This window comes from Ambystoma mexicanum, chromosome 6p (genome assembly GCF_040938575.1).
Source record: "Ambystoma mexicanum isolate Mex_15411 chromosome 6p, UKY_AmexF1_1, whole genome shotgun sequence".
NCBI lineage: Eukaryota > Metazoa > Chordata > Amphibia > Caudata > Ambystomatidae > Ambystoma > Ambystoma mexicanum.
Genome location: NC_090935.1, coordinates 109,199,398 through 109,224,971, shown reverse-complemented (window position 1 = coordinate 109,224,971; position 25,574 = coordinate 109,199,398). Strand labels below are relative to the sequence as shown.

At 46.7% G+C, this 25,574-nt stretch overlaps 1 protein-coding gene across 3 annotated transcripts in view; it reads left to right on the top strand.

Moving 5' to 3' along the window:
- LOC138511252 (protein unc-13 homolog B-like) overlaps nt 1-25,574 on the top strand; it is a 2,171,549-nt gene that overhangs the window by 473,936 nt on the left and 1,672,039 nt on the right. For all 3 annotated transcript variants that reach the window (XM_069626798.1, XM_069626797.1, XM_069626799.1), the window contains exon 3: nt 9,209-9,308. In XM_069626798.1, the coding sequence (XP_069482899.1) occupies nt 9,209-9,308 (100 nt within the window). The remainder of the gene's footprint in view (nt 1-9,208; nt 9,309-25,574) is intronic.

The following is a 25,574-nucleotide window of genomic DNA, read 5'->3' as shown; positions in this document are numbered from 1 at the left end:
GCATTTTGTTAAGAGATGTTCTATGGATTCAGTTTCGTTCAGACAAAACGACACTTATCAGTTACTTTTTTTAGATGACGAAGCCGCAGCGTCGCTCTAGTATTTATAGCATTTAGGCAAATTCGCAAGAACTGTTCACGGTGATGTCTAGACGGGCAATTTATTAGGTAGCTACATGGAGCACCCAGCTTGTGTTAGCCTATTCCGGAATCCAAAGTTAAAGCCATCTTAAGCCGTAGCTCATTATTCATTAGTCCAATGTAACATCAATGCTCCAACCTGCTTCTGATCCGAAAGTGATTGCCAGAACTACTTTCTGAGAGTAGAATATCAATATCGGGGTTAGAGTAAATTTCCCGTAGGATTTATTTAACAACTGAGCTTGAATACTGAATTGAATCATACGATTTGTCAAATCTGTTTTCCAATGATGTTCACAAAGTGAGTTGTTAAAAGAGATTCCCAAATATCTTATTGAGTCCACTACGTCAAGATGTTTCTTATCAACTTGCCACGTAAAAGAACGTTGTTTTTTGGGGTTTGTTTTGCCAATGATGATGATCTTTTTTTTTTCAGTGTTTATTGCCAAGTCGTTGTTATTAAGATATTCATGTAGGTTTGCCAATTGCCGTTGTAGGCCTATCTGGGTCTTATCTAAAAGGACCACATCGTCAGCGTAAATGAGGCGTCCAATTTCTATGTTTAAAATTGGTGGAAAGCATCTCACGTTTCTACGGTGCGCTGGAGTATCGGCAATAAACAGTTTGAATAACTCGGCCGCTAATGGGCAGCCTTGTTTCACACCCATATTTGTAGATATTTGTTTGGATAAGGTCCCTTGATTGTTTAATCTGATACTAATGACTGTATCTGAGTATAGTGCTCGTATTGGCTCAATCAATTTACTTGGACAATTCCAATTTTTTAGTTTTTTCCATAGTTTTGATCGATTGATACTGTCGAAGGCGCCACGTAGATCGATAAACGCTACATACAGTTGTGTTTTGGCCCTTATACTTTCGAGTTTTAAGATGGTCATTATCAGCAAATTCACTTCAACCCCAACGCCTTTAGTGAATCCAGTTTGTCGAATGTCGGGAATTTGTTCCACTACTGACCATTGTACTAACCGTTGACGTAAAAAAGATGCAAAGATTTTATCAATGGTGTCCGACAGGGCAATCGGGCGATTGTTGGTTGGATCTGCCCGATTGCCCTTCTTGTAAATGGGAACTATTATTGCTTTGCGCCAAGACGCCGGTATCGTCATTGTTGAGGATAATCTGCAGAATAAAGTTTCTATGAATTTCGCCCATTCAACTTTGTTGTTTTTCAGCATTATATTGGTTATTAAGTCTGGACCGGCGGCGTTTGAATTCTTCAAAGACCGAATGGCCGTTTTTATATCTTCAGCAGATATTCGCATATCCCATGAAGGAAGGTTTTGTTCAACGCAACCTTCCTCTTCGTATTGTGGGTTGCTGAAAATGTTTGCAAAATGAAGTTCCCATTGCGCTGAATCAATCTCGTTTGTTACGATGGACTGATATTTTGAGTTACCAGTGTTGAGGATTGCCCATATTTCACGTGTGTTCTTCTGGACTATCTGTTTCATTAGTAACTCTGCCTTGTCTTGTTCTATTATGAATTTCTGAGATTTTAGCCAGTTTCGATACAGTTGGCGATGTTTATGGATTTGAATTTTAATGGAGGTTGTATCGTTGGCGATCATATGCCTCTTCTTCAGGTTCCTCACATCCCGTTGCATCGCTTTTTTGGCTTGCATCAGTATCATTGATGAAAGATGTTTATGTTTTTGACCCATAATGGAGTTTGACGCTCGTACAGTTACAAGATCTGAAAACAAGGGAACGTACTCAACCGACGATTCTTCGTCATTAGTGAAATTTTGATTGATTTTTTTGTATTTTTGATCTATCGATCCTAAGACGATTGCCGCCAGCATTCACTAAAACAGGAATGTCATGGGATCTAGTTTCTGTTGACCATTCCACTGTACAAGTGAGCCGCATAAGATTGTGGTCACTATTTGGCATAGGTAGAATTGATAATGACAATTCTTTTTCAATTAGATTTTGTGAAACCCAAAAGTAGTCAATGATTGAATGAGCCTTGTTGTTCGACCATGTTTGTCTGGGTGGTTGATCTCCTGACACATGTCCATGGACCATTTGACAGTTCCGAATAAAAAGCGCCTGACTCCACTTGTGCCCACGACAGACTATTTCGTTGGTCGGAGCTAACTTATATATCTGGTTAGCATGATCGTATTTAAACCATGCACAGTTTAAATCACCGGCGCAAATGATTGAAAGATTATTGTAGTTCAGTATGGCTTTATCAATGATATAAATCATTGAATCAAGGAAGGATTTTGTGTTGATTTTATTCGGGTTCCAATACCCATTTAAAATTAAGCAAGTGCTTCCTTGTCCCTGTATTTTGGTTGTTTGATTGCAGTAAGGCTCCTTGCACAAACGGGTTGGGAGTAAATGAGTCTATAAGCTGCCACCATGTGTTTATCCTGATCATCATCAGTAGGCCAGAGGAAGGACGACCCTTTGCATTTTTAATTGCTGGATTTAATAAGATCACGAATCCATCTCTGACCGGGGGCACGCTTAACCATGTCTCTTGTAGGCAGATTACAAATACCTTTCCCAATTCCACGTCAAATTGATTGAATAAATGGGTGAACCCTCTGGTATTCCAAGAAAGAAATTCTCGCAAACATTCATTTGTGATGGCTGGTGGCTAATGCCGGTTTACTTTTCCGTTTCGCATGTTGTGTTTTGCGGTCCGATTCGAACGCGGTCTTTGAGAATCCGCATTATGCAGGTTCCGGCGTAAATCAAAAACATCTTTGTTCCGCTTTGTTGAGAGCGACGTGCTCTGGACTGGACTTTGACATGGCGGAGCCGGAACTAGATGGTTCAAGTGAAATGTCAAATCCAAAGCTCAGTAGTTCATCTGCAGCATTCAAGATGGTGTTACGAACTAGAGCTGACGAGATATGCAATACAACTTGGTCGCAGCATCGTTCAGTTGCATACTCCACAATTCGTATGTCATCAGACGTGATTGTTCGAAGTGAAGGAATGCAGGTAAGTAGTTTCATCACATTGCTGCGATTCAAGTTCAAGTCGTCATCGCCCTGATGGAGATTTTGCAATCTCAGTTTACAAGTCGCAAGATTATTACCAGATCCCAATGATGTAGAGGACCGTGATATGTAACGTGCTGGCTTGTTTTTTTGAGAGCTGGTGTGTTTTGGATTCAGTCGTGATGGCATCTTTTCCTTATTTTCCTCAGACGTCCCTGGCCTATGATCAAGCTTCTTGTTCCTGTTTGAGTCAGAGGTTAAAATCGATGGGCGTCGAGCTTCAGGGGCTTCCCAAGCCATACCAGAATTAGATGCAGGTTGTTCATTCGCTATATCATCGGAATATGTGGAAAGATCACAGATGTCGATCGTAGATCTGGGAGAATTGCTTGTGATACTTTCCAAATCAGAGTCAACTCTTTGACGCTTACTAGGAGGAACTGCATATGAGCCAAGGTCCTTTGTTTGATTTTCTCCATCCTATATGATGTTCGGGGCGTTCAGATTAGACGTCTCGACCCGGTCAAATAGACCTGACTTGGCGTCTGCAGGTACATTTCGAATAAAATTTTGTGGTTTCTGAGACCGTGTTCCTTTCCTGATTGCCTGCCCTCCTTTTCCATGTCTTGTTTGAACCAATGGTCGTTTCGAAACACTGTCAACCTTCTTTAACGTTTCCTCTAATGATTTAGCTGGTCCTTGGAAAATTCCAAAGGACGCCGTAGACATCGTAGATGTGTGTTTTAAAGGTTGTTCGTTCATTGGTTGACACGTTGATTGAACTGGACCTAGGTCATTACAAGGTATATCAGAGTTTATTTCACTTACAAAGGAACCTAGACCAGAATGAGAAGTTGTTTTACAAATCACCTTGGATGTTAATTTTATTTCAGGTCTATTTATAGACCGTTCTTGAGAATTATTTGGGTCCTGAGTCGTGGGTTCAACAATGAGGGTTGAAGTTACATCAGATCTTCCCTCGCACAATAAGACAGTTGGTCGAGATTCGGTTTTAGAATTTGTCACAGCAGACGAATGTCGCATCCACTTCACTGCCCCAAGTAAGCCGTCAGATAAAGAATCGTTTTGACAATGATGGCGTGCGGCAAGATCGCTTAGGCGTTCTTGCCACCACAATGTTCGTGCAGCTTCCTGCGTCAGCTGAGCTTGTAAGAAGTTTGTGGCTGAGTCAAAACTGTCCATCTTTTCTTTTAATGAAATTATAAGTGAGGTCTGATCCTTATGAGCCTCATGAACGGACTCATACATCTTCAAGAATGGCAAGAGAGCTGCAGATGAAGCAGCCAATACATTATTGTATATCTGCATAGCAGCGGCTGATGAGAGACTGGGTTTCGACTCAACACCGAGCTTATCTGCTGAATTTGAGTGAATGCTGTTTACTGATTCTGACTGGGGATCAGATGTTAATAGTGAATCCCCAGTTGCATTCATTGAAGCGACTTTTGATGAGGGTAATTGAATTGAACGCGTTCCCCTGATTCTCGGTACACACACTGGAGGTGTCTTGTGATGTTGAATGCGAGATTTGTGACAAGTGGCTTGTTTCCTGGGTTACTCCATCATTGGAGGAACAGTTGTTGCCTGTTGGTTGACCGGTCAAAATGAGATTTCCCGTTAAGACATCCCTCTGCACCCCACAAGATGATTCCGAAATTTCATTGCTGGATTTGAGGTTGCAATGAAGTGAGTCAATTTGAGGTCTTTGATCTACACGAACGGATACTGAACTGCTTGTTTGTTTCATAACGTTGTCTTTCTCAGAAAAATGGGGCCGTGGATATGTGAATATAGCACATGTCGGTGATTCTGTAATTGTTTTGGTGTTAATTTCTCGACGTGGCACTACTTAGTTCTATGTTATCAGAAACCATATGTTTCTTGGTGTTTATATTGGCTACTGATGAACTGCCAGCCAGGATAGTGTCGTCGTCGTTGTCAGCAATGAAAGTTTCAAGTACTGTTGAGGCCTTCGGCAATGTTACGGCCGAGTCATTCAGTGATACATTATCCTCCTCATCTTGCGAAGCTTCCATTAACTCTGAATCTGTTAGATCGAATGCAGTGAAAAACTCATCACCCATTTCAGATTGGTTTTGATTAGGTGGGGCTGGTCTCACTGCACTCCGTTCAAAGGGTCGTAAATCAAGTAGAGATAATAATGGTCTTTGTCGAGGACTGGCGGGGTGAACAGCCTCATTATCCAAGTCTGCCGTTGCAGCTGTGGCCTCAACTTCTCTCTGAGGCGAATTCGGACACACAAGGATCCGCAGGATTATTTACCTGACTCTGCCGCACCTCATCGATAACGAGATCGTCGGCAGACGTTGCATCAATACTTCGGTCAGCGTGATCATACAGCGACGGACAGTTTAAGGTGTCAGCCTTATCGAGTGGAATGGTAAGACTCATTGAGCCTGCATTTTTGGCCCGATTCTCAAGTATGGATGTTTCTGCACTGGCTTCAGGTACATTAGTAGATAAACCTTCAAAAGTTTTGTTTGTTATTACAGGGAGCGTACCGTCTGTGTGCAATTTGTCACAATCAATGGAGGTCAAGTGTGTGCAAGACTCCAAATGTTTCTTTGGTGCACGTTTACGTGACGCAGAGCTTACCTCCAAAGTCTCGAGTGACGAGTCCGCTTTAAGAGCAGTCCAGGGATTCTGCATCCTACGTTGCTGGATGGTCTTTCGGCGGGTTACTGGGCCGTCCTGGCCTCCTATGCCTGATTGAGCCGTCATGACAGTCACAACACTCTGCTGTAGTCAACTTGAGTAAGCCACCTAACAGCCACACAACAGTCATCGCCCTTTACCCCTGACGGACTTAACGTCGCAAGGGTGACTGTGGCCGGCTTTTACAGCAGAAAAAAGTCACGTGATTCAGCACGTGACTGCCAATAGGCTCCGCCCCCTCCTGGGAGCGAGCACAAGGCAGCAAGAGTCTCGGAGACTCGCAGTGCTGAGCTGGATTCAGTGAACACTCACACACGTTCCTTCCTGCAGCATAAGTACAAATGAACAGAACGTCCTCGCCACTTGGGCGACTGTGGACCGCTTTTACAGTAGAAAAAAGTCACGTGATTCAGCACGTGACTGCCAATAGGCTCCGCCCCCTCCTGGGAGCGAGCACAAGGCAGCAAGAGTCTCGGAGACTCGCAGTGCTGAGCTGGATTCAGTGAACACTCACACACATTCCTTCCTGCAGCATATGTACAAATGAACAGAACGTCCTTGCCACTTGGGCGACTGTGGACGGCTTTTACAGCAGAAAAAAGTCATGTGATTCAGCACGTGACTGCCAATAGGCTCCACCCCCTCCTGGGAGCGAGCACAAGGCAGCAAGAGTCTCGGAGACTCGCAGTGCTGAGCTGGATTCAGTGAACACTCACACACGTTCCTTCCTGCAGCGTAAGTACAAATGAACAGAACAGAACGTCCTCATATTTATTATATGCGGATGATTTGATACTATTGTCTCAAACCCCGGGAGGGCTCCAAAATATGCTTGATCAAGTGGGGTGTTATGCCCCGGAAAACAACCTAGTCATCAATACTCAGAAAACACAAACTATGGTTTGTAATAATAGTAATTTGTCTCGAAAATATAAATTCACATGACAATTACAACAATGTGAACTTTTAAATGTGCCTCAGTATAGATACTTGGGTACAATAATTCACCACAAGAGAACGCTAAACAATTTACTTGTGAGATTACAATGAAATTGCAATCTTTAATATCTCAATCGAAAATACTTTTATCCAAGTTTGGGAAGTTTTCTTTAAAACATACTTTGACTTTTTATAAGATGAAAGTCATTCCAATTATCTTGTATAGAATAGAAGCTTAATTACCTTAAGATCGTATGTTTTGGGGTTGCTATTGAGTCCAAATATTGGAAAACATTGCGGAATTTGCAGCGCAGTACTTCAATAGTGATTTTGCGACATGAACTGGGTCTATTGTCACTGTACTCACAGGTGACTTGGAAGCAATGTGCTCTTTTACGCAAAATGCTGGAGGGGCTAATAAAAAGTATCCATCTTGAAATGTACAGCACCTGAATTAATTTCATCCAAGAAAACTTTCACCATTAGGTGGCGAAGTCATTTTCTGAATGCCGTTGCTGATGCCGCTGTAACAATTGACCTCCTCATAAACCACCCAGACCGAGCAAAGGTAAAAATCTTTCAGCATGATTAGTCGGATAATTTGGTGAAGTGCTCCAAATTTAAGGATTTCAGTACACACTTGTTTGGCACCAAAAAGTATGGAGTCATGTCTGACTATCTCACAAAATGCCCATCGCAGCATTTTCGGAGGAAGTTTTAGAGATTCAGATTGAATCAGTGGAACACCAGGGACATACTGTGTAGAAGGAAGCGCGTTGTCTTGAAATTGAACATCTGTCGTTATTGTCTAAATATCAATCAAAGAGAGACACTGCAACATCTCTTAGTTGACTGTACTGCTCTGAACGATGTAAGAAGGAGATGTTTTGAGAAGAAGTTGGTTGTGCAAGACTATATGAATAGAGAACAATTATGGTATCTTCTATTTTCAAATCCAAGAGTCGTAATGCAAATAGCGATAATACAATTTCTTGACCTAGTACTACCAGCTATAGCAAATCAGAGTCATCAGGAAATAACCAATTTATGCGAAAAGAATCCCGTTGAATATCATGCTTAAGAATTGTTTATTTTTTTCTTTTTTTTCCTCTCCCTTTTAAATGTATGTCTATTGAATAATGTATTATGTTTGGGTGATTGCAGATGTTTGTCTTGAGTTCATTTTGTAAGTTGTATAAGAAAAAGTAATTTGAAAAGTTGTATTTTCAACTAAACAAATTAATAAAAAATAAAAAAAATCCTTTTTTCTGCAGTACTCTGTCCTTGCCTCTAATTTTGGGAGACCCACAGGCACTACCTTTTTTGACTGGTCACTTTTGACTCCCCAGCCGGGGGACACGATAAAGCTGAAAATGTTGTAATGTTCCTTAATGTGACTTGAGGTGCCATCCCCGGAAAGTTTAATAGGACGTCTTTCTGCTCCTATTTTTTAAATAAAGAGATGAACCCACCAAGCCCACCTGCAATGCCTACCGAAAACAGAACTATTCCCCAGCTGAACCCCATCCCCTAAAACAAATTCCTACCTCGGTAATAGGCCCGGGAATCCAGAGGGATGGACGTACCCCATCCGGAGGCTGTTTGACTTGTAAATTATAGGGCTCGTGGGCAGACAGTAGCCTGTTACCCTGGCATGTTATGGGCCTGGATTGAGGGGGAATTCAGCGCATGCCAGAAGAATGCCGGAAGCCTCAGCTCGAGATGGTCTCTAATGGGATGGCCACCGCTGCCTGGTCACTGGCTGGACCACTGGTCATGAAGTGGCGGCCAGGAGACTCCCTTGGATGTGCTGGCCAGGCTTATCCTGACATGCCCTTAAATACAGAACCTCTTTTAAGGACTCGTTCAGGGGCTTTTACTTGCAGGTGCGGATTTAGCCCCTAGTAGCAGTAGGGGCAGAGTCTTGGGGGCTTGTGGTCCCTTCCCTGCAGAAGCTGCAGTGCCTTTATCTCCACAGGCTTGAATGTGCATGTTTTTACAAAATGTGTATTGCATGATACGCCGGCGTGCGAAACGCGGATAGCACCCTATGAACTTTTGATGATGGGTGGAAAGCATAGGTCGGGGTGATGTGTTGGCCACGTGATGTTTGCTGTTTAAAAACAAATCAATGTGGTTTTGAAAGTCCTTGTCACATATACACTGGGAGATTTCTACATGAGCCAGGCTGGCCAGAATATTCCAGATGAATCCCTCTGACAAGTACTTTAGGGCAGTAGTGTGGGCAGACACTGGAAAGTTGGGATAATCTGTTTTGATTGGCCAAGGAACCTTGAAGGCAGGCTTCTTTGGAGGCCACTCTGAGCAGATCAATGAATGGATTTGCTTCTTCACTGGAGCTCGTGGTGGTGTCAACCTTTCCTATAACTGACTGAAAACCTGCCAGACCAAGGGGGGACTTAAGCATCCTATCACTCTTTCTTGCAGACAAGTTCAACACTTACATCACTCTAAAAGTGCAAAACGTGAAAAGCACAACCGTCGCAGTGCGAGGGGGCCAACCATGTTGGGAGCAAGACTTCATGTTGTGAGTAACTCCTGCCTTTTTTATTTTGGAAATGTATTAATTGTATTAACTGGCCTGTGTCTGGCTTTCTGTTGGCCCACATCTTTCACTGTACTATAACATCGCTGGCACTTAACCTTTCAGTATGCCGATTAAAAGAGATATCTGGTCATTGCATCGAATGCAATAGCATTGAATGCCATACCAGAGGGAAAAAAGCATCAAATGCTTTTTTAAAAAAAAGGTAAAAGGATTAGTTTAATTAAAATGGGTTTTAAAGGTTAAAAAAAGGGAGATTGGGTAGGACCCTCCCGTTAAAAAAAAGAGATGCTTTTTTCCGTCCGGTGTGGCATTGGGTGCAATGACTATGATGCCTTTTGTTGCCATTCTTAATCATTTGTTGCTGGCTGTTGTACATCTACATTTGCATTGAATCTTGCCTGTAGCAAAAAGGCAGTAATTAGTTTAGATGATCCCACTGGAAAAAAATAAAGGGAAGCAACTAAAAAACTTGAAAAAAAGTAACAGAACTATGGCTTTTTTGTTATTATTTGGCCCTGGTGATGATTATAAATGACATTTTAAATGGCTATATGTAGGATGCCTGGCCCGCCATGAGTTTGTCAGATGTGGAGTGACATAATGCAAATATAAATACACAGATTCTTAGCGTTCATCTTCTACTCCATGAGATGGGAAGGTTGGTTGACACGCTTCTCTATCCGTTGCTGTGTACACCCTCACGGGTTCTGCTTAATGAACACGGCCATTTAGGGGATTTTGGGGCCCCTGTACAGGAAACATTGGGCCCCATGAACCAAAAGAATGGAGGGGCCAAATAATCTCTGGTTGCCCCTTTTACCCCCACCTTTCATGATTACAAGCCATAGTTTGATATGTTGCCGTGGCAACTAATGAAATAAGCATTGGAAAATGCGACACGTCCACCGACCCCTCCCTCATATGTTTTGGAATGTGAGTAATGGTGTCATTTTAAGCAGGGCATTATCTGTTTTAGATGAGGGTGCAACTTTTAACAATAGCAGCTAATGGGAAGCTATTTGGGCTGTAGTACAGATGTAGGACACAGATCAGTATCCACATGACAATGGTATACACACGCCACCGTAGAAGCAGAGTGCAGATTAAACATCACAGGGAAAGAACATATGCCAGAAATCAGGTTTGGGCTTTTCAGTTGTTATGCACTTAGGAGCTGCCAGTGAAATGCGTGCCCCCTAGTGTGGATACAAGCCCCGAGAAAGGTATACGTAGATGAGCAATAATACAGGCCAGGGATCAGAAAGTGATGAAGTACACACAGAACAGTCATAGATGCATCACACTGATCATCAGCATCATTGAATGTACATGTGCTCAATCATGGATACAGGAGACAGAGAGGAATCAACCAGGAGGGTAAACACGCCACAGTTCAGAAGGATACATACATTCAGAAGTTGCCAAGAAGGTGCACATGTCTGAACATATATGGACATTAAAAGTAGGGTCATGGTTTTCAAGTGGTGTCGTCACGAGTGAGCCAAGAAACTGTTGACTTTGTGCTGGGTAAGAAACCAATGGCCACTATGATTACATGTGAAGCATCGCTATAGCCAGTGTGAGAGGGGCGTGGTCATGACTGTCAGGGGGAAGGCAGTCCATGAAGACACAACCTGTGTCACAAATGTTATCTGTAGTACCACCCTTTATCACCCAATACATCCCATTACATTTGCTGGCCACAGGTCTCTTTTCTGTAACAGGATTCCAACTCCCACAGTGCAACTGTGAGCATCGAAGGGAAACCGAGCTGGAGCCAAGAGAACAGAATCAATCACAGACCAGATAGGTACTGGGAATTTCCATGCCAGCCAGAAATGAGACGCCAAACACCCGACCTTCAATCCCCAGACGGATGCAAAGCGAATGCTGGGGCAACAGAAAACCTAACTGGGAGTGAGAAGAGTCTGCAGGAGAAACACAGAAACCCTCCTCAAATTAAATTGTCAACACAACTCTCATGAACCTGAGGAAAGCTACAAGGAGAATAAGTAGCCTGAACTCGTGGCTGATACCACACCATCAGAGGCTGTTTCCAAAACTGTGCTCGAAAAGGAAGAAAACTTAGAGGGGTTTTTAAAGAGACCCAGCAGTGTAAACCAGCCTTTGGGGGGAGAAAGGGGCAGGCACAGATTGATTCCTTGGGTCAGGAGAGCCCTGCTGCCAATGGAAGGTGGAAGGGGAAACAGAACCAGCAGGACCACAGTATGAAAGGAAACCGAAAGAGGAAGAGTGTGGATTGCAGGGGTGAGGTCAGGAGGTGTGAAGGTGGATCAAGATACCAGGCAAAGCTGAGGAGCTGAGTGTTGGAGAGTTGGTGTAAGGCTTTGAGTAGAGTGTGGACTAAGTATTCGTGAGAGGAACTGGTAACATTTGTGTGCAGTTTATTGTGAGGATGGGGGCTCTGTAAAAGGTGAGAGAGAAATAAAGCTTGTGATAAAGAGGGAGAAGTGTAGAGAGCGAGAAATGTAGAGAGGAACTAGAGTGTTTGAAAGTGAGAGAGCGTTTATGGTGGGGAGACAGCAAAGCGGTATTGGGAGTAAAGGTGTGGGTGGGGCAAAGCAGGAGGGGGTGAAGGTAGTGACAAATGCGTGGAGAGTGTGCAAAGTGTAGTGAGAGAAGAGGAGGTGTAGTGAGTGGTGAGAAGCGGGGGTGTAGTGAGAGGTAAGAGTGGGTGTAGGGAGATGTGCGGAGAAGGTAGTGGCTTATTGGGAGGTAAGGAGATGGGGAGGTGAAAGGTAAGAGTAGAAAGTGAGGTTGAAGGAAGACTGGAGGGAATAGGAAGGTAGAGATAGTTTGGAAAAGGAGATCGTAAAATCAGGGAGAGGCATGAAAGGGAGCAACTGAGGCTGAGACTGAACCAGCGAAGCTGAGATTGGCACTTTACATATCAAGCTTCTTTGACAATCCTAGGCGGTGGTAGGATATGGCCTCTCTGGGGGAGTCGTGTGGATAATGTTCTTCCCTTTAGTCCCTTGTTGCCATTTAGACAGATATAGAGGGTCATCTATTGCAAGTTGGGAAACCTGGGATTTGGGAATGTCTGGGCTATGGAGGGAAAGCCCACTGGAGAGGAGAGAGGGATGCTACTTAGTGTTTTCTTATGACCCACTTCTCCAAACCAGTGTGTTGCATTGATCCAACTGAACAACCTGAACATCTTAACAGTGAATAATCTCCACAATATCTGTTCTTGAAAATTTTAAACCTAAATTTACTCTGAGAACTAGATCACTTTTAAAGACTGACCATTTTTAAGTATTTAGGGACTTGCACTTTTTACAGGTTAGGCACTATGACATTTAATGAGAGGTCTAGGATCACACACTTTGGGCCTCATTACGAGTCCGGCAGTAACTGAGGCGGTAAAACCACCTGGTTACTGCCGGACTCGTATTACCATTCCGCCTCCGTGACTCCCGGAAATACCAGGGCATTACGACCCTGGTGTCCTGGGAATCCCGGAGGCGGAATGGTGTAAATCCCCATTCCCATCGAGTCCCATAGGACTCAATGGGAATGGGGGAAGTGGCAACACCGGCACCATCTCGTGATGGTGGTGATGTTTCCACGTCCACATGCAGGCGGGCGGTGTTAAACCCGCCAGGTCAGACCTGGCGGGAATGCCACCTCCCGCCTGCGGGATTTTGGATCGGGCGGTCCGGAATTAACAGTAACGGCGGGTTTACCGCCACTGTTAATTCCGGACCGCCCGACCTGTAATGAGGCCCTTTGTGTTCAAATCATAGTCAGTCTTGCCACTCAGCCAAAATGCAATTTCAACCCATGACCATATTATAGACCAGATTTGCAAAGTACACAAATCACATGATTAAACATGTTTTTTTTTTAATCCGTATAAAAATGTTTTGCAAAAGGAGAAAGAGTGCAGCTTTATTTTCTCCATGCTAATTGGTCCTCAAGCACCAGAATTCTAATCGATGTGAGCTTACTACGGTAATTCAAAGATTTAGATATATACAAAATATGTTCACCAAACCTAATTATTTATTGGCGCAGCCTGAAGAGTATTATTCATGATGTGAAGAACATTTAAAATTGATGAATAAAAACATTTATTTTGTGTCAAATATTCAGACCTGCAAATAAGATAGCTAGAGGCCATTCCCACTCAAAATGCATACATGAAAAGAAAGCAGGCAATGGGATTAAAAATGCAACCAGAATGTGAGAAAGTAAACACTTTCAAGAAATGATGGTGATGTACAGTGAGAGGCAGTATTGTATTATACAGTGAGATCAGATGAGCTTGACAGATTCTGAAAACCTATTTTTCACAAGTAATGAGATGTGCAAAGGAATTCTTTCCAGATGCTATTGCGCATCTCAACACAAGTCACAATTTGCATTCCAATTCACAAAGCACTTTTGAATGTAAGGGATCATTTCTGTACATTTCAATGCAAGGCGAAGGCAGAAAGCATGAGGTTTTTTTCTGAGCCTTTCATACATTCTCTTTGAAGTGGAAAAGCAGCAGGATGAACCGCTGCTCTCTTGCATTTCTGTCTTTAAAAATGTTTTTTTTTTATTTACAGCATTACACAAAGTTCCAACACCGACACTAATGTAGCCAAGGATGTGTAGGAGTAGGCCTTTTGATCACCATAACCAAAAGCAGTCCCACCCTTAAAGAGTACGTACATGCTTTGCCTGTAAAGCAAGTTTATTGTACAAATGGCCGGGAGGGGTTAGATGACATCAAAGAGTCAAACTAACCTGTCATCCTGTCAACCTGTCATCCTGAACCACACAAAGAACACACATTCTTTTTACAATTTGCAACAGTTAACACTCCCAAAGGTTTTGTTGGAGTCAACCCCCGACCCATGATTGGTTAATCCTATACAATGTAACCATATTCCCTTCAGTTCCCACACTTCTTATTGGATACATTAATCTAAGCACCATGCTCTTTAACTTATAATTGCATGTTTCATATTTACACTACACCCCTCTCTGGGGCCTTTAAATATTTGGCCTCATCTCCTAGTTACACAGTTTATACAACTTAAAAACAATTTCAATCATCACAGGTTCCATCTGGATAGAAACCTTTACCCCTACTTGTGATGCACATTGCTATTCTATGACAATGCCATTGATGTGAAGAAGAGAGTAAACAAACTTCCTTTGTTTTATCGGCCAAACATGTAGGTGTCCACATTTCATTCTAAACTATGCGACTTACCATGCCAGCCCACATTGTCCCAAACCACACCTTGACAACTCTATTGAAAACTCATGATCAATCAGTGCTCCATTTCCTGCAAGCAACCCGCATCAGGTTTAATTGTCCGTCTCTAAAATGCAGCCCTACCAGGTGGCCGGAAATCCTCCCGTTATTCAATTACAGACTCCTATATACTTTGATATTGCATCTCCCCTTCACAATGCATCTAGGCCATACAAAAGGCCAGCCCGAAACTGACATCTGATATTCATCACAGCTGCTGCTGTCTTTCCCCAACCTTGTAAAACTAGTTTCTCAGTCAAACAGATATCAATTTCCCAACCCAAGTTTTCAGCCAGCACAATTCATAAATTATTGGAGAACTCTGCAGCAAAACAGATCTGTATATTCATGCTCCCCCAAACCTATTCACATAGTGACCCCAATGTATGTGTACCTATACAGGTATGTTCAGGTCTAACGCGTCCCCTCACACTGATTTTCCCATTGCAAATCTCCTACCTCACATGCACATGTAGAGCTCCTTGATGCCTGGTTAAGCGCTTTGTGGCCTGACACACCTATATTGCGTTTATATTGTAGCAGCAGTTTTGACATGTATCTTGCTGCGCACACGCAATTTGAAAATGTACCAACTAAAACACAAACAACACTAAAAATGTTGCTCATCTCATTCCCATTAGCTACACTGGATTCATGTTAATTTGCCACATTATGTCAACCTCGCTGTCACCGCAGCCACCAATATGGTGTGCAATTCAAACTTCTCTTTACCCGTGGGACCCATAACTACCCCAACAGATGCTGGCCAGCCCATCTTTGATGGTGCAACACAGCTACCTGGAAATGTGCAGGGCACCTTCTCAATCTAGCGGAAATACTGAAAGCAATTCCTCTGCATACTTTTGTTTGCCCTCGTTTTTAAGAATTTGGTTCCTGGGGTATGTATTCACCTTCAAAACTAACGCATTATCCTTCTCATTTGGAGTGTCTGCTCAGTTCTTATCATCTTTTGAAAGGACCGAGCTCTATTACTTCATGATTTGTACTGCAATAACCAATGTTACAGACAAGGTGACTGTAAGGGTGCTGTAGTACAAGTCTGACACAGTGGTGGTATGTTTGTTGGCAAAGACTTTCATTTATAAAAATGAAAGAAAAGAAAAGCCTGTCTTACCCTATTACTATGAGGGGGGTTGCCCTACCTCAACAAAAATAATAAGGACACTGTCAGGATGTCCGTAAATTCAAACGTCGACCATCGGTTGTCCAAACCTATTTTCGTCCCTTACATTCTAAACTAACTAAAGAAAACTGGGTGTCTTCTTAATCCAGAAGGAGGCCCCTCTCTTTCGGGATATAAACCCCAAGGCTCGATTTTGTGAAAGATTTTTTAACTTCAAAGTTCACTTCTTGAATGTTCATTCCAACATATACACAACACAGTTCCCAGGCCTCTGGAGGGAACCTCTTCCTCTGTCCACGGTTCATTTGACAAATGTTCTATCAGGTCTGGCGCACCCCTTAAATACACGCGCCCAGGCCAATCGCGTGTGGAACTTCTCGCGCACCCCTGAAATAACCTCCCATATCTGAACGTAGACTTTACTCCTTACAAAACGCAAAGTCGAAAATCTCCCCAGGTCACCAATGTGATATGAAGTTTGGTTCACTAACCTGCCATACTCGATTACCTATTTTAGAGTTCAAAAAAATATTTCTCTTTCTCTTTCAAGCAAAGGGTCCTGACCCCTTTTTCTGATCTCTAGTGTTTCTTCTCCTTCTCGACCTTGACCCCAGATCTCTCTGGACTGTTTCTGGGTCTTGCTGTTGTGTTCTATGGCTTGTTTCTCTTTTCTCTGAGTTCCAGATCTTTTTATACTTTCTCAGGGTCTCCGCGATTCACTCTGGGCTCCAGCACACTGATTATATATGTCTTTTGTTCTGGTGTGGACCCTTGTGTACTTCTCTGGTGGGCTTAGCTCATTTTCATAAGGATCCCTGATACTGATGTGCACTAACGGGACTTCTCCGCTTTCATATGCATTCCATATCCTGATCTTCTGTGGGATACCTGTCCCTGTTTCACCCGATACCCACTTGAACACACCTGGTGTATTCTCCTGCCAGGTGCTGTTCGACCTTGTTTAATTGTATAATGCCTCTGTTATCCCCTTTTGCTTCTCAGGATGTACTTGTGTAATTCACAAAGTTCATATTTTCTCTGTTATCCCCTTGTGTTTCTCGGGATGTATTTGTGATTCACAAAGTTCGTATGAAATTGTATAATTATTCTATTATCCCCTTTTACTTGGGATGCCCATATGTATCTCTTTACTCAGTTTTGCTTCCTTCGTGTCCCAATAGCCGGTCCAACCCTTTCCCTACCTTCGGGAAGTCTTTATATGGTCTCTGGTCTCTCATGGCAGCAAAGTGGACCTTCTGTGTTGCTGCCACGGTCATTGTTCCATCTCTGGCTGCTCCGCAATGCTATGTTAAGCGGCTTCACTTCAACACTACAGCTATGTCAATGCCTAGTCTGGGATGCTGAGGGAATCCCTTATTGAGATATTTTTCGGTCCGATTCATGTACTCTGGATGACCACCCTTATATAACACCCCTCTCTTAGAATCCCCCTGACCCCACTGAGCCAAGAAGTAGGTCTGTTTTGCAAATTTAAAAGGTTTATTTGAGAAATATAACAATATCTATCTATCACACTTTTATAATAAATTAATATTGGATATCACACTTAAAATGTGACAGTGATCAACAATGGATAATGTTCTACTGGTAAACTGATTTGGTTACTTAGAAGTAGTATAGAGGATGAGGTAGCTGAAAAGCTTTATGGTTTCAAGGAAATGCAAGGTGGAATAAATGCAGTACAGAAAATAAACTGATATGGTTTCACAAGAGATAATATGTTCACTTTTCCCCTGGTGGCCATTCACCCCCCACCCCTTATATGCAATGCAAGGAGATGGAAGTAACACACACACAGGCCGTTTCATGTAATTCCTCACAAAAGTGTCGCACGCGGCTGGCGCACAGCGTACCCGTGCAAATGTCTGCGCCAGCCGCGTATGATAAAATCAATTTCCACGCACAGCGTATTCATGGATTCTCGCCTCCAAAAGCAGATGTGGTGCAGAGTGGCGCAGCGACCCTGCAGCAGCGCCAGTTACGCCCCCAAGAACGCCCTCGCGCAAGGAAAAGCCATCAAGATCGCAAAACCATTGCAAAGGGCTGCGCCAACCCTGTACCAGTTTACCGGACTGGCAAACAGCAAACTCAAAGCGGGGAACGCGTATTACGGGTGTCGGGAACACGCGTGCGCGAGAAGTTTCACACGCGATCTGGCCTGGGGGAGCGTGTGCGTGTATTTCAGGGGTGCGCGAGAAGTATTACACGCAAATGGCCTGGATGCGTGCATTACAAGGGGTGCGCGAGAGGTTCCACACGCGATTGGCCTGGGCGCATGTATTTCAGGGGTGCGCGAGAAGTTCCACACGCGATTGGCCTGGGCGCGTGTATTTCAGGGGTGCGCTTGAAGTTCCACACGCGATTGGCCTGGCGCGTTTATTTCAGGGGTGCGCGGGAAGTTTCACACGCGATTGGGCTGCGTGCGGGTATTTCAGGGGTGCGCGCAAAGTTTTACACGCGATTCCAGCAGGGTACGTGTATTTCAGGGGTGCCGGGGAGTCCTACATGTGATTTGGCATTGTGGGTCCTCCCAGGTGTTCCCTGTACACCCTCCACGGCCCCTGCAGGCAGCCCACACCACAGGGGACTACCCTGCATCCCGGGTCATGTCCCGCAGGCAGCCCACCCAACATGGGCATGCCCCCCAGCAAAGGCACATGTCTCCTTGCACTAATGATCACCAACTCATGTCCCCACCCCCCCACCCCCCAGCACTGCGGGGCACCTGCCAGCAGGCCCCCACTCATGTCCCCACCACCACCACCCCCACCCCCCAGCACTGTGGGGCACCTGCCAGCAGGCCCCCACTCATGTCCCACTCATGTCCCCACCACCCCCACCCCCCAGCAGTGCAGGGGCACCCTCCACCAGGCCCCCACCCATGTCTCCCACCACCCCCAGCACTGTGAGGCACCTGCCAGCAGGCCCCCACTCATGTCCCACTCATGTCCCCACCACCCCCACCCCCCAGCACTGTGGGGCACCTGCCAGCAGGCCCCCACTCATGTCCCACTCATGTCCCCACCACCCCCACCCCCCAGCACTGCGGGGCACCTGCCAGCAGGCCCCCACCCATGTCCAACTCATGTTCCCCACCACCCCCACCCCCCAGCACTGCGGGGCACCTGCCAGCAGGCCCCCACTCATGTCCCCACCACCCCCAACCCCCAGCAGTGCAGGGGCACCCTCCACCAGGCCCCCACCCATGTCTCCCACCACCCCACCCCCCAGCAGTGCAGGGGCACCGTCCACCAGGCCCCCACCCATGTCTCCCACCACCCCCACCCCCAGCACTGTGGGGCACCCTCCACCAGGCCCCCACCCATGTCTCCCACCACCCCCCCAGCAGTGCAGGGGCACCCTCCACCAGGCCCCCACCCATGTCTCCCACCACCCCCACCCCCCAGCACTGTGGGCCACCTGCCAGCAGGCCCCAACTCATGTTCCCCAGCCAACATGTCATCACAATCTAGATCCTTGGTCCCTATGGTCAGCCTCCAAATGCAAAACACCCACCCGAGTATTGCATCCACCCACTCAGAAATGGCAAATACATGACAGAACACCAATCGCAAGTTTCGAAACAAACACATGTCCCTCACATACACCCAATGGGTGTCAGTGAATCTCAAAACCCATATCATGATATGCATGAAACCAATGAGATGATACTACACATTGAAGTTCGATTAAAAAAAAATGTATTAAAGGAAACATAAATAGATTCAAAAATAAAGAAACAGAAATGGGAATGTACAAAAATGAAAAGAAGCATGTCCGTGAAAAAAAGCAAAACCAAAAATCATAATCCAAAGTAATGGTGTCCAAATTCACTGTCCACAAAAGCAAATCCAATGGGAAATAATAATTGAAAGCCATTGCTCCATGGGTAAATTGTGAAAGAAAAATAAAATCCAACAGTGAACTATGTACAGACGAACAAGCCAGGGTCCATTATCCCAACAAAAGAAATGAAACCTATCTAACAACACTAACTAATAAAATAAACTATATACAAAAATGTGGCCAATGTCCAAAAGGTCCAAAAGGTCCAAAATAAATCAAAAAACAAAGGAAACCCAACACTACCTACAGAACTATGTACAAGGGCAGCGGGCTAGTCTGACGGCTCACTTTTGGATGTCCCGGCCCAGGGCATCATCGAACTCCTGCTCAATGTCCCGGAGGCGGTCCTCCTCCAAGGCCAGAGGGTCCGCAGGGCCGTCGACGTGTCCACCTCCAACCCCCTGCGGATTGCCTCTAGGCACTCGGCCCGCCTCAGGGCCCTCCGCATGGAGTTCTCCGCCCTGACCATTGTGAGCCGTGCCTCTTCCGCCCGCTGCCGCTCCTCATCTATGGCGTGGCCCAACCGCTGCCACACGGAAGACACTCTCTGTCCTGGGTCCTCCTGCCCTCCGGCCGATGCCTGCCCCTCCGATGTTGAAGGCACCAAGCCTGCATGGCTCCCACCACGTTGCTGCTGCTGCTGTGCCTCTGCCCGTGCACTGCCTCCTGCTGCCTGCACATCCTCCGCCGGCTGGGGTGCAGTCGTTGATGTGGCCACCCCTGCTGGACGTCCGACTCCCGACTCTGGCAGGGATGCCTCCTCCACCAGCCTGGCCGCACCGTCAGAGGCAGCTCCACAGGGCACCCAGGTGACTGATGGGTGTGAAGATGGCACGGAGGACGACTGGCGCATAGGGGGTTCAGTTGAGGAGGGGGTCGTAGCAAGCCCCATCAAACGGAGGAATCCGGCCTGGGTGCCCTGTCCCAGTAGGCTGACGTGGTCAACGAGCCATTCAAGATGACGTGCAGTCTCCTCATGAAAAGACTGCAGGTCACCTCGAATGGCCCGTTGACGCAACGCCACACCAGTCAGGACAGGCTCAACCCGGACCCGGATAGCCACGTCCGCAGGCAGAGGAAGGCCAGTTGTCGTTTGCTCATCCCCTGCCTGAAAACGGGTCTGGACGTAGGCATCCCTGCTGGTGCAAGATGATGCAGGGACAGGATTGCACACAGGCACCTCCGCGGCAGCCTGTGCTGCCTCCTGTCTCTGGTCCTGCACTGCACCACTAGCACCAGTGGGATCCCCACCTCCAGACCCCATCTCTGTTGCTTGCACGGCCTCCTCCACCAAACCCCCCACCAACCTGGATGACTCCGTGCTATCTTCCCCCGTTGGGCCCTGTGGGGTCCCAGCTGCCCCTTCTGCTGTCGAGGAGTCCAACTCCAACCTCCGCCTCTTGGACCTCCCCCCGGCAGCTGTGGCCTGGGACGCGGCACCGGACTCCTCACTCCTCGACGAGATGACAACATGGGAGGGGAGCCGGGCCTTGCGTCTCCGGCTGGCGGTGGGTTCCCCGCCGCTGTGCTCCACAGCACCTCCTCCGCCCTCTTCATCAGTTGACGCTGCAGACAGGGAGAAATAAAACACAGGCATCAGGGCACTGTACAATGGACACATACACACATGACAGTTGTACATGAGTGGCATTGGCAAACCTCAGACATGCCATCACAATCCCCAACACACATGTCATTTCATCTCGCACACATGAGCCATACCACAGCCATATCGCAACTGCCAGCACCATCCATACCCATACAACAGCATGAGCAGGCAAAGCTGAGCGAGACATCACATGCAACACAGGAAGTGCACCACACATGTACACACACCACCACACTTGCATGCATGTGTACACCTCTGCCAAGTGTCGCAGTGTACAGATGGGCATCCATGTCACATCTGCCAATCAGGCTTCCACATCCCGCTGTCACATGCATCCATGTTGCATCACTGTTGCACCCTTGTCAAATACACACAAATGCACATGTACACAGTGCTGATACATGCAGCAGAAAACAACATACGTGCGTGACATCACGGACATGTCTACTTACATACACATTCACCCAAACATGTGTGCCCACACAACTGCATCTGGCATGCAAGCCTACACACACAAGCACCATCCATGTCTCACACATTACAGCCCTCGCATGTGTTAGCCCCACGGCCCTGTACACCCCCACCCATACTCGACCCCATACAAACAGATGTGCAACCTGCACACTACTGAAACATCACCACACGCACAGCTCACAATCAAGATGCATGTACACTTACCGCTAGACTCCAGACGGGTCTGCCTCTCAAGGACCTGGACGTGGAGCGCTGGGGATATGCGTTCCAGGACGCTCATCTGATCTTCTGACAAGTGGCCCCGGCGCCCCTTGGCATCCGCTGCCTTCAAGAGGCGCCGGGCCTTGTTCAGGGTCCTGGACCTGAAGTCCTCCCAGCGCTTCTTGACATGTTGGAAGTCACAGACTGCCACCCCCTCCGCGTTGATGGCAGTCACGATGTCAGTCCAGATCCGAGTCCGTCCTTCCTTGTCGGTGCGGGAACTTCCAAAGAGGGCATCATACGGCCCCACGACTTGCTCCACCAGGACACCAACTTCGGTGGCACTGAAGCTGGTGCCCCTCTGCCTCTCTGGCCGGGGGTTGTCAGTGGTGCCAGATGTTGCAGTGCACGACATGACAACCCCAGAGGCAGGAGTGGGTGGGCAACTGGGTCCTGGGGCTGAGCTCTGGAGCGATGGAATCCCAGTCGGGAGTCTTCGGTTCCAGCAGGGGTGGTCACAGCAACAGCACCCCTGGCTGATGTGCAGGCAGCAAATGGCAGGGCACGTGGGCAGCAGGCAGTCAGGCAGCAGCAGATGGCAGGTGGGAGCGTGCTCGGGGCTCTGGGGAGCAGTAGTTCGGCCTTCTGGGCAGGAGCGTGGTCTTCCGTGTGCTTATGCGTGGCCAGCTTGATACGGAGTGATTTGGCACGTGAAAATTCTGCACGTCAGCGTGTAATTCGAGGAAAGGCCCATAGCGCGTAAGCGCGTCAGCACGCATACGAGATTCCATTGGACCAAAGGCCCTTAGCGCGTATGTGCGTCTGTGACGTGTCGCGCACGGGCGTTGCTTTTCGTGGGGTGCGGTGCGTGTGTTTTGCCGGCGTTGGGGTTCACACGCTATCACTTCACAGTGGGTGGATGTTGGCTACGCGTTCTTCTACACGCAAGGCAGACAGTGAGGGGTACCCTGCTCTCCCAGGCCCGATCGCGTGTGAAACCACCCGCGAGCCACAGAAATACACGTACCCTGCTCCCCCAGGCCTGATTGCTTGTAAAACCACCCGCGAGCCCCTGAAATACACGCACCCAGGCCAATCGCGTGTGGAACTTCTCGCGCACCTCTGAAATGCACGCACACGCTGCCCCAGGCCAATCGCGTGTGGAACTTCTCGCGCACCCCTGAAATACACGCACACGCTCCCCCAGGCCCGATCGCGTGTGGAACTTCTCGCGCACCTCTGGAATACACGCACACGCTCCCCCAGGCCCGATCGCGTGTGGGCCTTCTCGCACACCCCTGAAATACCCGCGCCCAGGCCAATCGCCTGTGGGACTTCTCACGCACCTTTGAAATACACGCACACGCTCACGCTCCCCCAGACCCGATCGCGTGTGAAACTTCTTACACACCTCTGAAATACACGCACATGCTCCCCCAGGCCCGATCGCGTGTGGGCCTTCTCGCGCGTGTAGAACTTTGGCGCACATTTTCTTCCTGCGCAGGGACGCTACCGCCTGCTTTCGTGTGGCGAACATGTATGGGCCTGTGCGCGTCTTTGGCCGTGCGCTGTTTTTCCCTATTCGATTCCATGTTGTAGGCGAGCGTGTGGGCGTTCTGCGCACTTGCCTCCTGTACTTCCCCCGTGACGCCTACATTTTCACGAGTTGTGCCCCATTCTGCGTGTGACGCCCCGTGTTACGCCTACTTTTGTTATGTGCGCCGCGCTATGTGCGAATTCGCTGTGGCCTTATCGCACGGCGTTCGATGACCTGTACGCCAGCGTGCACCAGCGTGCGCCGCGTACTTTTTCAGCACACATCCCACATTTTGCGCGTACACGGACTTCCATGAATAGATGTGCGCTTGCACTGCGATTTTCGCTATTTCCCTGCGAAACGCACGTTTTCGCACGCGTGCGCCGTTTTTTCGGCGCACATTAATTCCATGAATCGGCCTGACAGTGTTCAGGAATACAATCAAATACAATACGGAATTCAGTTCCCCCCCATCCAGCAAGCTTAGACAACAGGTATGCTTTTTAAAACACGGGCAAGAGTGGTAGACACTTTAAATCAGTTTAGGTCAGCCCTAACAATGGTTCAGGGATGGTTATTAGGTTGCAAACAAATTTTAGCAGTTCAGGCAAAAGCGGCTATCTTTTTACAGATGACGAAATCAGGCCAAATCGCAGTAAATTTTGCAAGTGCGTAAATCGCAATTGCGGTAAAAGTATAAGGAGTAGGAAGTCGGTTCTAGGCTTGTTGGAAAGCTTAGATTCAAGCTTTGAGAGGAAAGTTAAATCTCGTTCCTAGGACAAACGGTTCCAGAGATAGACGATTTTGTGAAGGTAGTTTTTCGGATTTAAAGTAAACTCAAAATGACAGGTGACAGCTTGCAGCTGCAGAATTGACAGGCGACAGTTGTGCAGCTTTAAAAATGATAGATGACACGATTTCTAGGAGGCTGTTCTAATTAGGTTAAAATAGTTTGGATTAGATTATTTTAACTAAGAGATTGGGTTCTGCACAGTTCTGGCGGATACTCACTCCTAATTTTGAAATGAATGGGCCTCGTCACGGATCTGGTCAACACGTCCAGCGGCGGTTCTCTCTTAATCAGGCACTGGTTCTGCGCACAGCGATCCGGATCTCTGGTTCTGCTCACAGCGGTCTGGGTCTGGTCTGCGATTCCGGCAAAAGTTCTTGGCAAAGAATTCAAACAGCTCGCCCGGCTGTTCAATAGTTTGGTTAGGTTTGCTGGATTCTGAAGGCCTGCTGAGAATACTTTTGCTTGCAGTGGGCCTTCTAGGTTCAAAGTTCTGTAGTCTATGGGTCCCTGGTTCTGGTCTCTGTCTGGATGGGATGTCGGCCGTCAAAATGCTCCGCAGAAATGGAAAATGAATATGTCTACCTGTCCCAGCAGTCTCTTTTTTTTGTGTTTTGGAAGTGGGTGTGTGCGTGGCATAACTGAGCCTTCCCCTCTCTTGATTTGATAGGTCAATAGATTCTTTGGTCCCTGATTTGGGAAGGGATGGTGTGTCAGAGTGATGTCATTTTTATGACCTACAGAAATGACACTCCCCTGGTCAATGTGCACACAAATCTATTTCTGATCCAAATACATATTTCCCAGGTACACAAGTGGTTGGCATTACACGTACATATTACACATTGCTTCGGGTAGTCTCTGTCCCGACCCTGGCGTTTCTAGGAGCTTGCATTCAAAAATGGCAACTTATTTTCGATTTTAGTGGGTTTTGCAATGTTGGTTTTTCATCAAAAATTATACAAAGGTACACCCACCTTCTCCAAATATCCCAGTAAATTTCCAGGTCTCTAGCTTAAATACAGTGTCTACAATATTCATAATTAGCGGGGTTTTGCCCCAGAACATGGTACAAATTGGAGATTGGACTCAAATCGTGAGGGCATTTTTCATACTAAGACTCTCAAAGTTGTACATTCCTGTCATTTGGTTACAATAAGTTATCACTGTTGCTATAAAATATATATTTGTTGCAATTCAACTCCCCAAAGTGTTTGGGTCTGCCTCCAGAAGTCTGGGTGGGTCAGTGATCACATGTCTCTCCTTGCTGACAGAGGGCAGTTGACAGGAAACACTCAAAATTAACATACCCCATTCAACTGAAAGGGGCTATTGTCTCTTTCTCCTC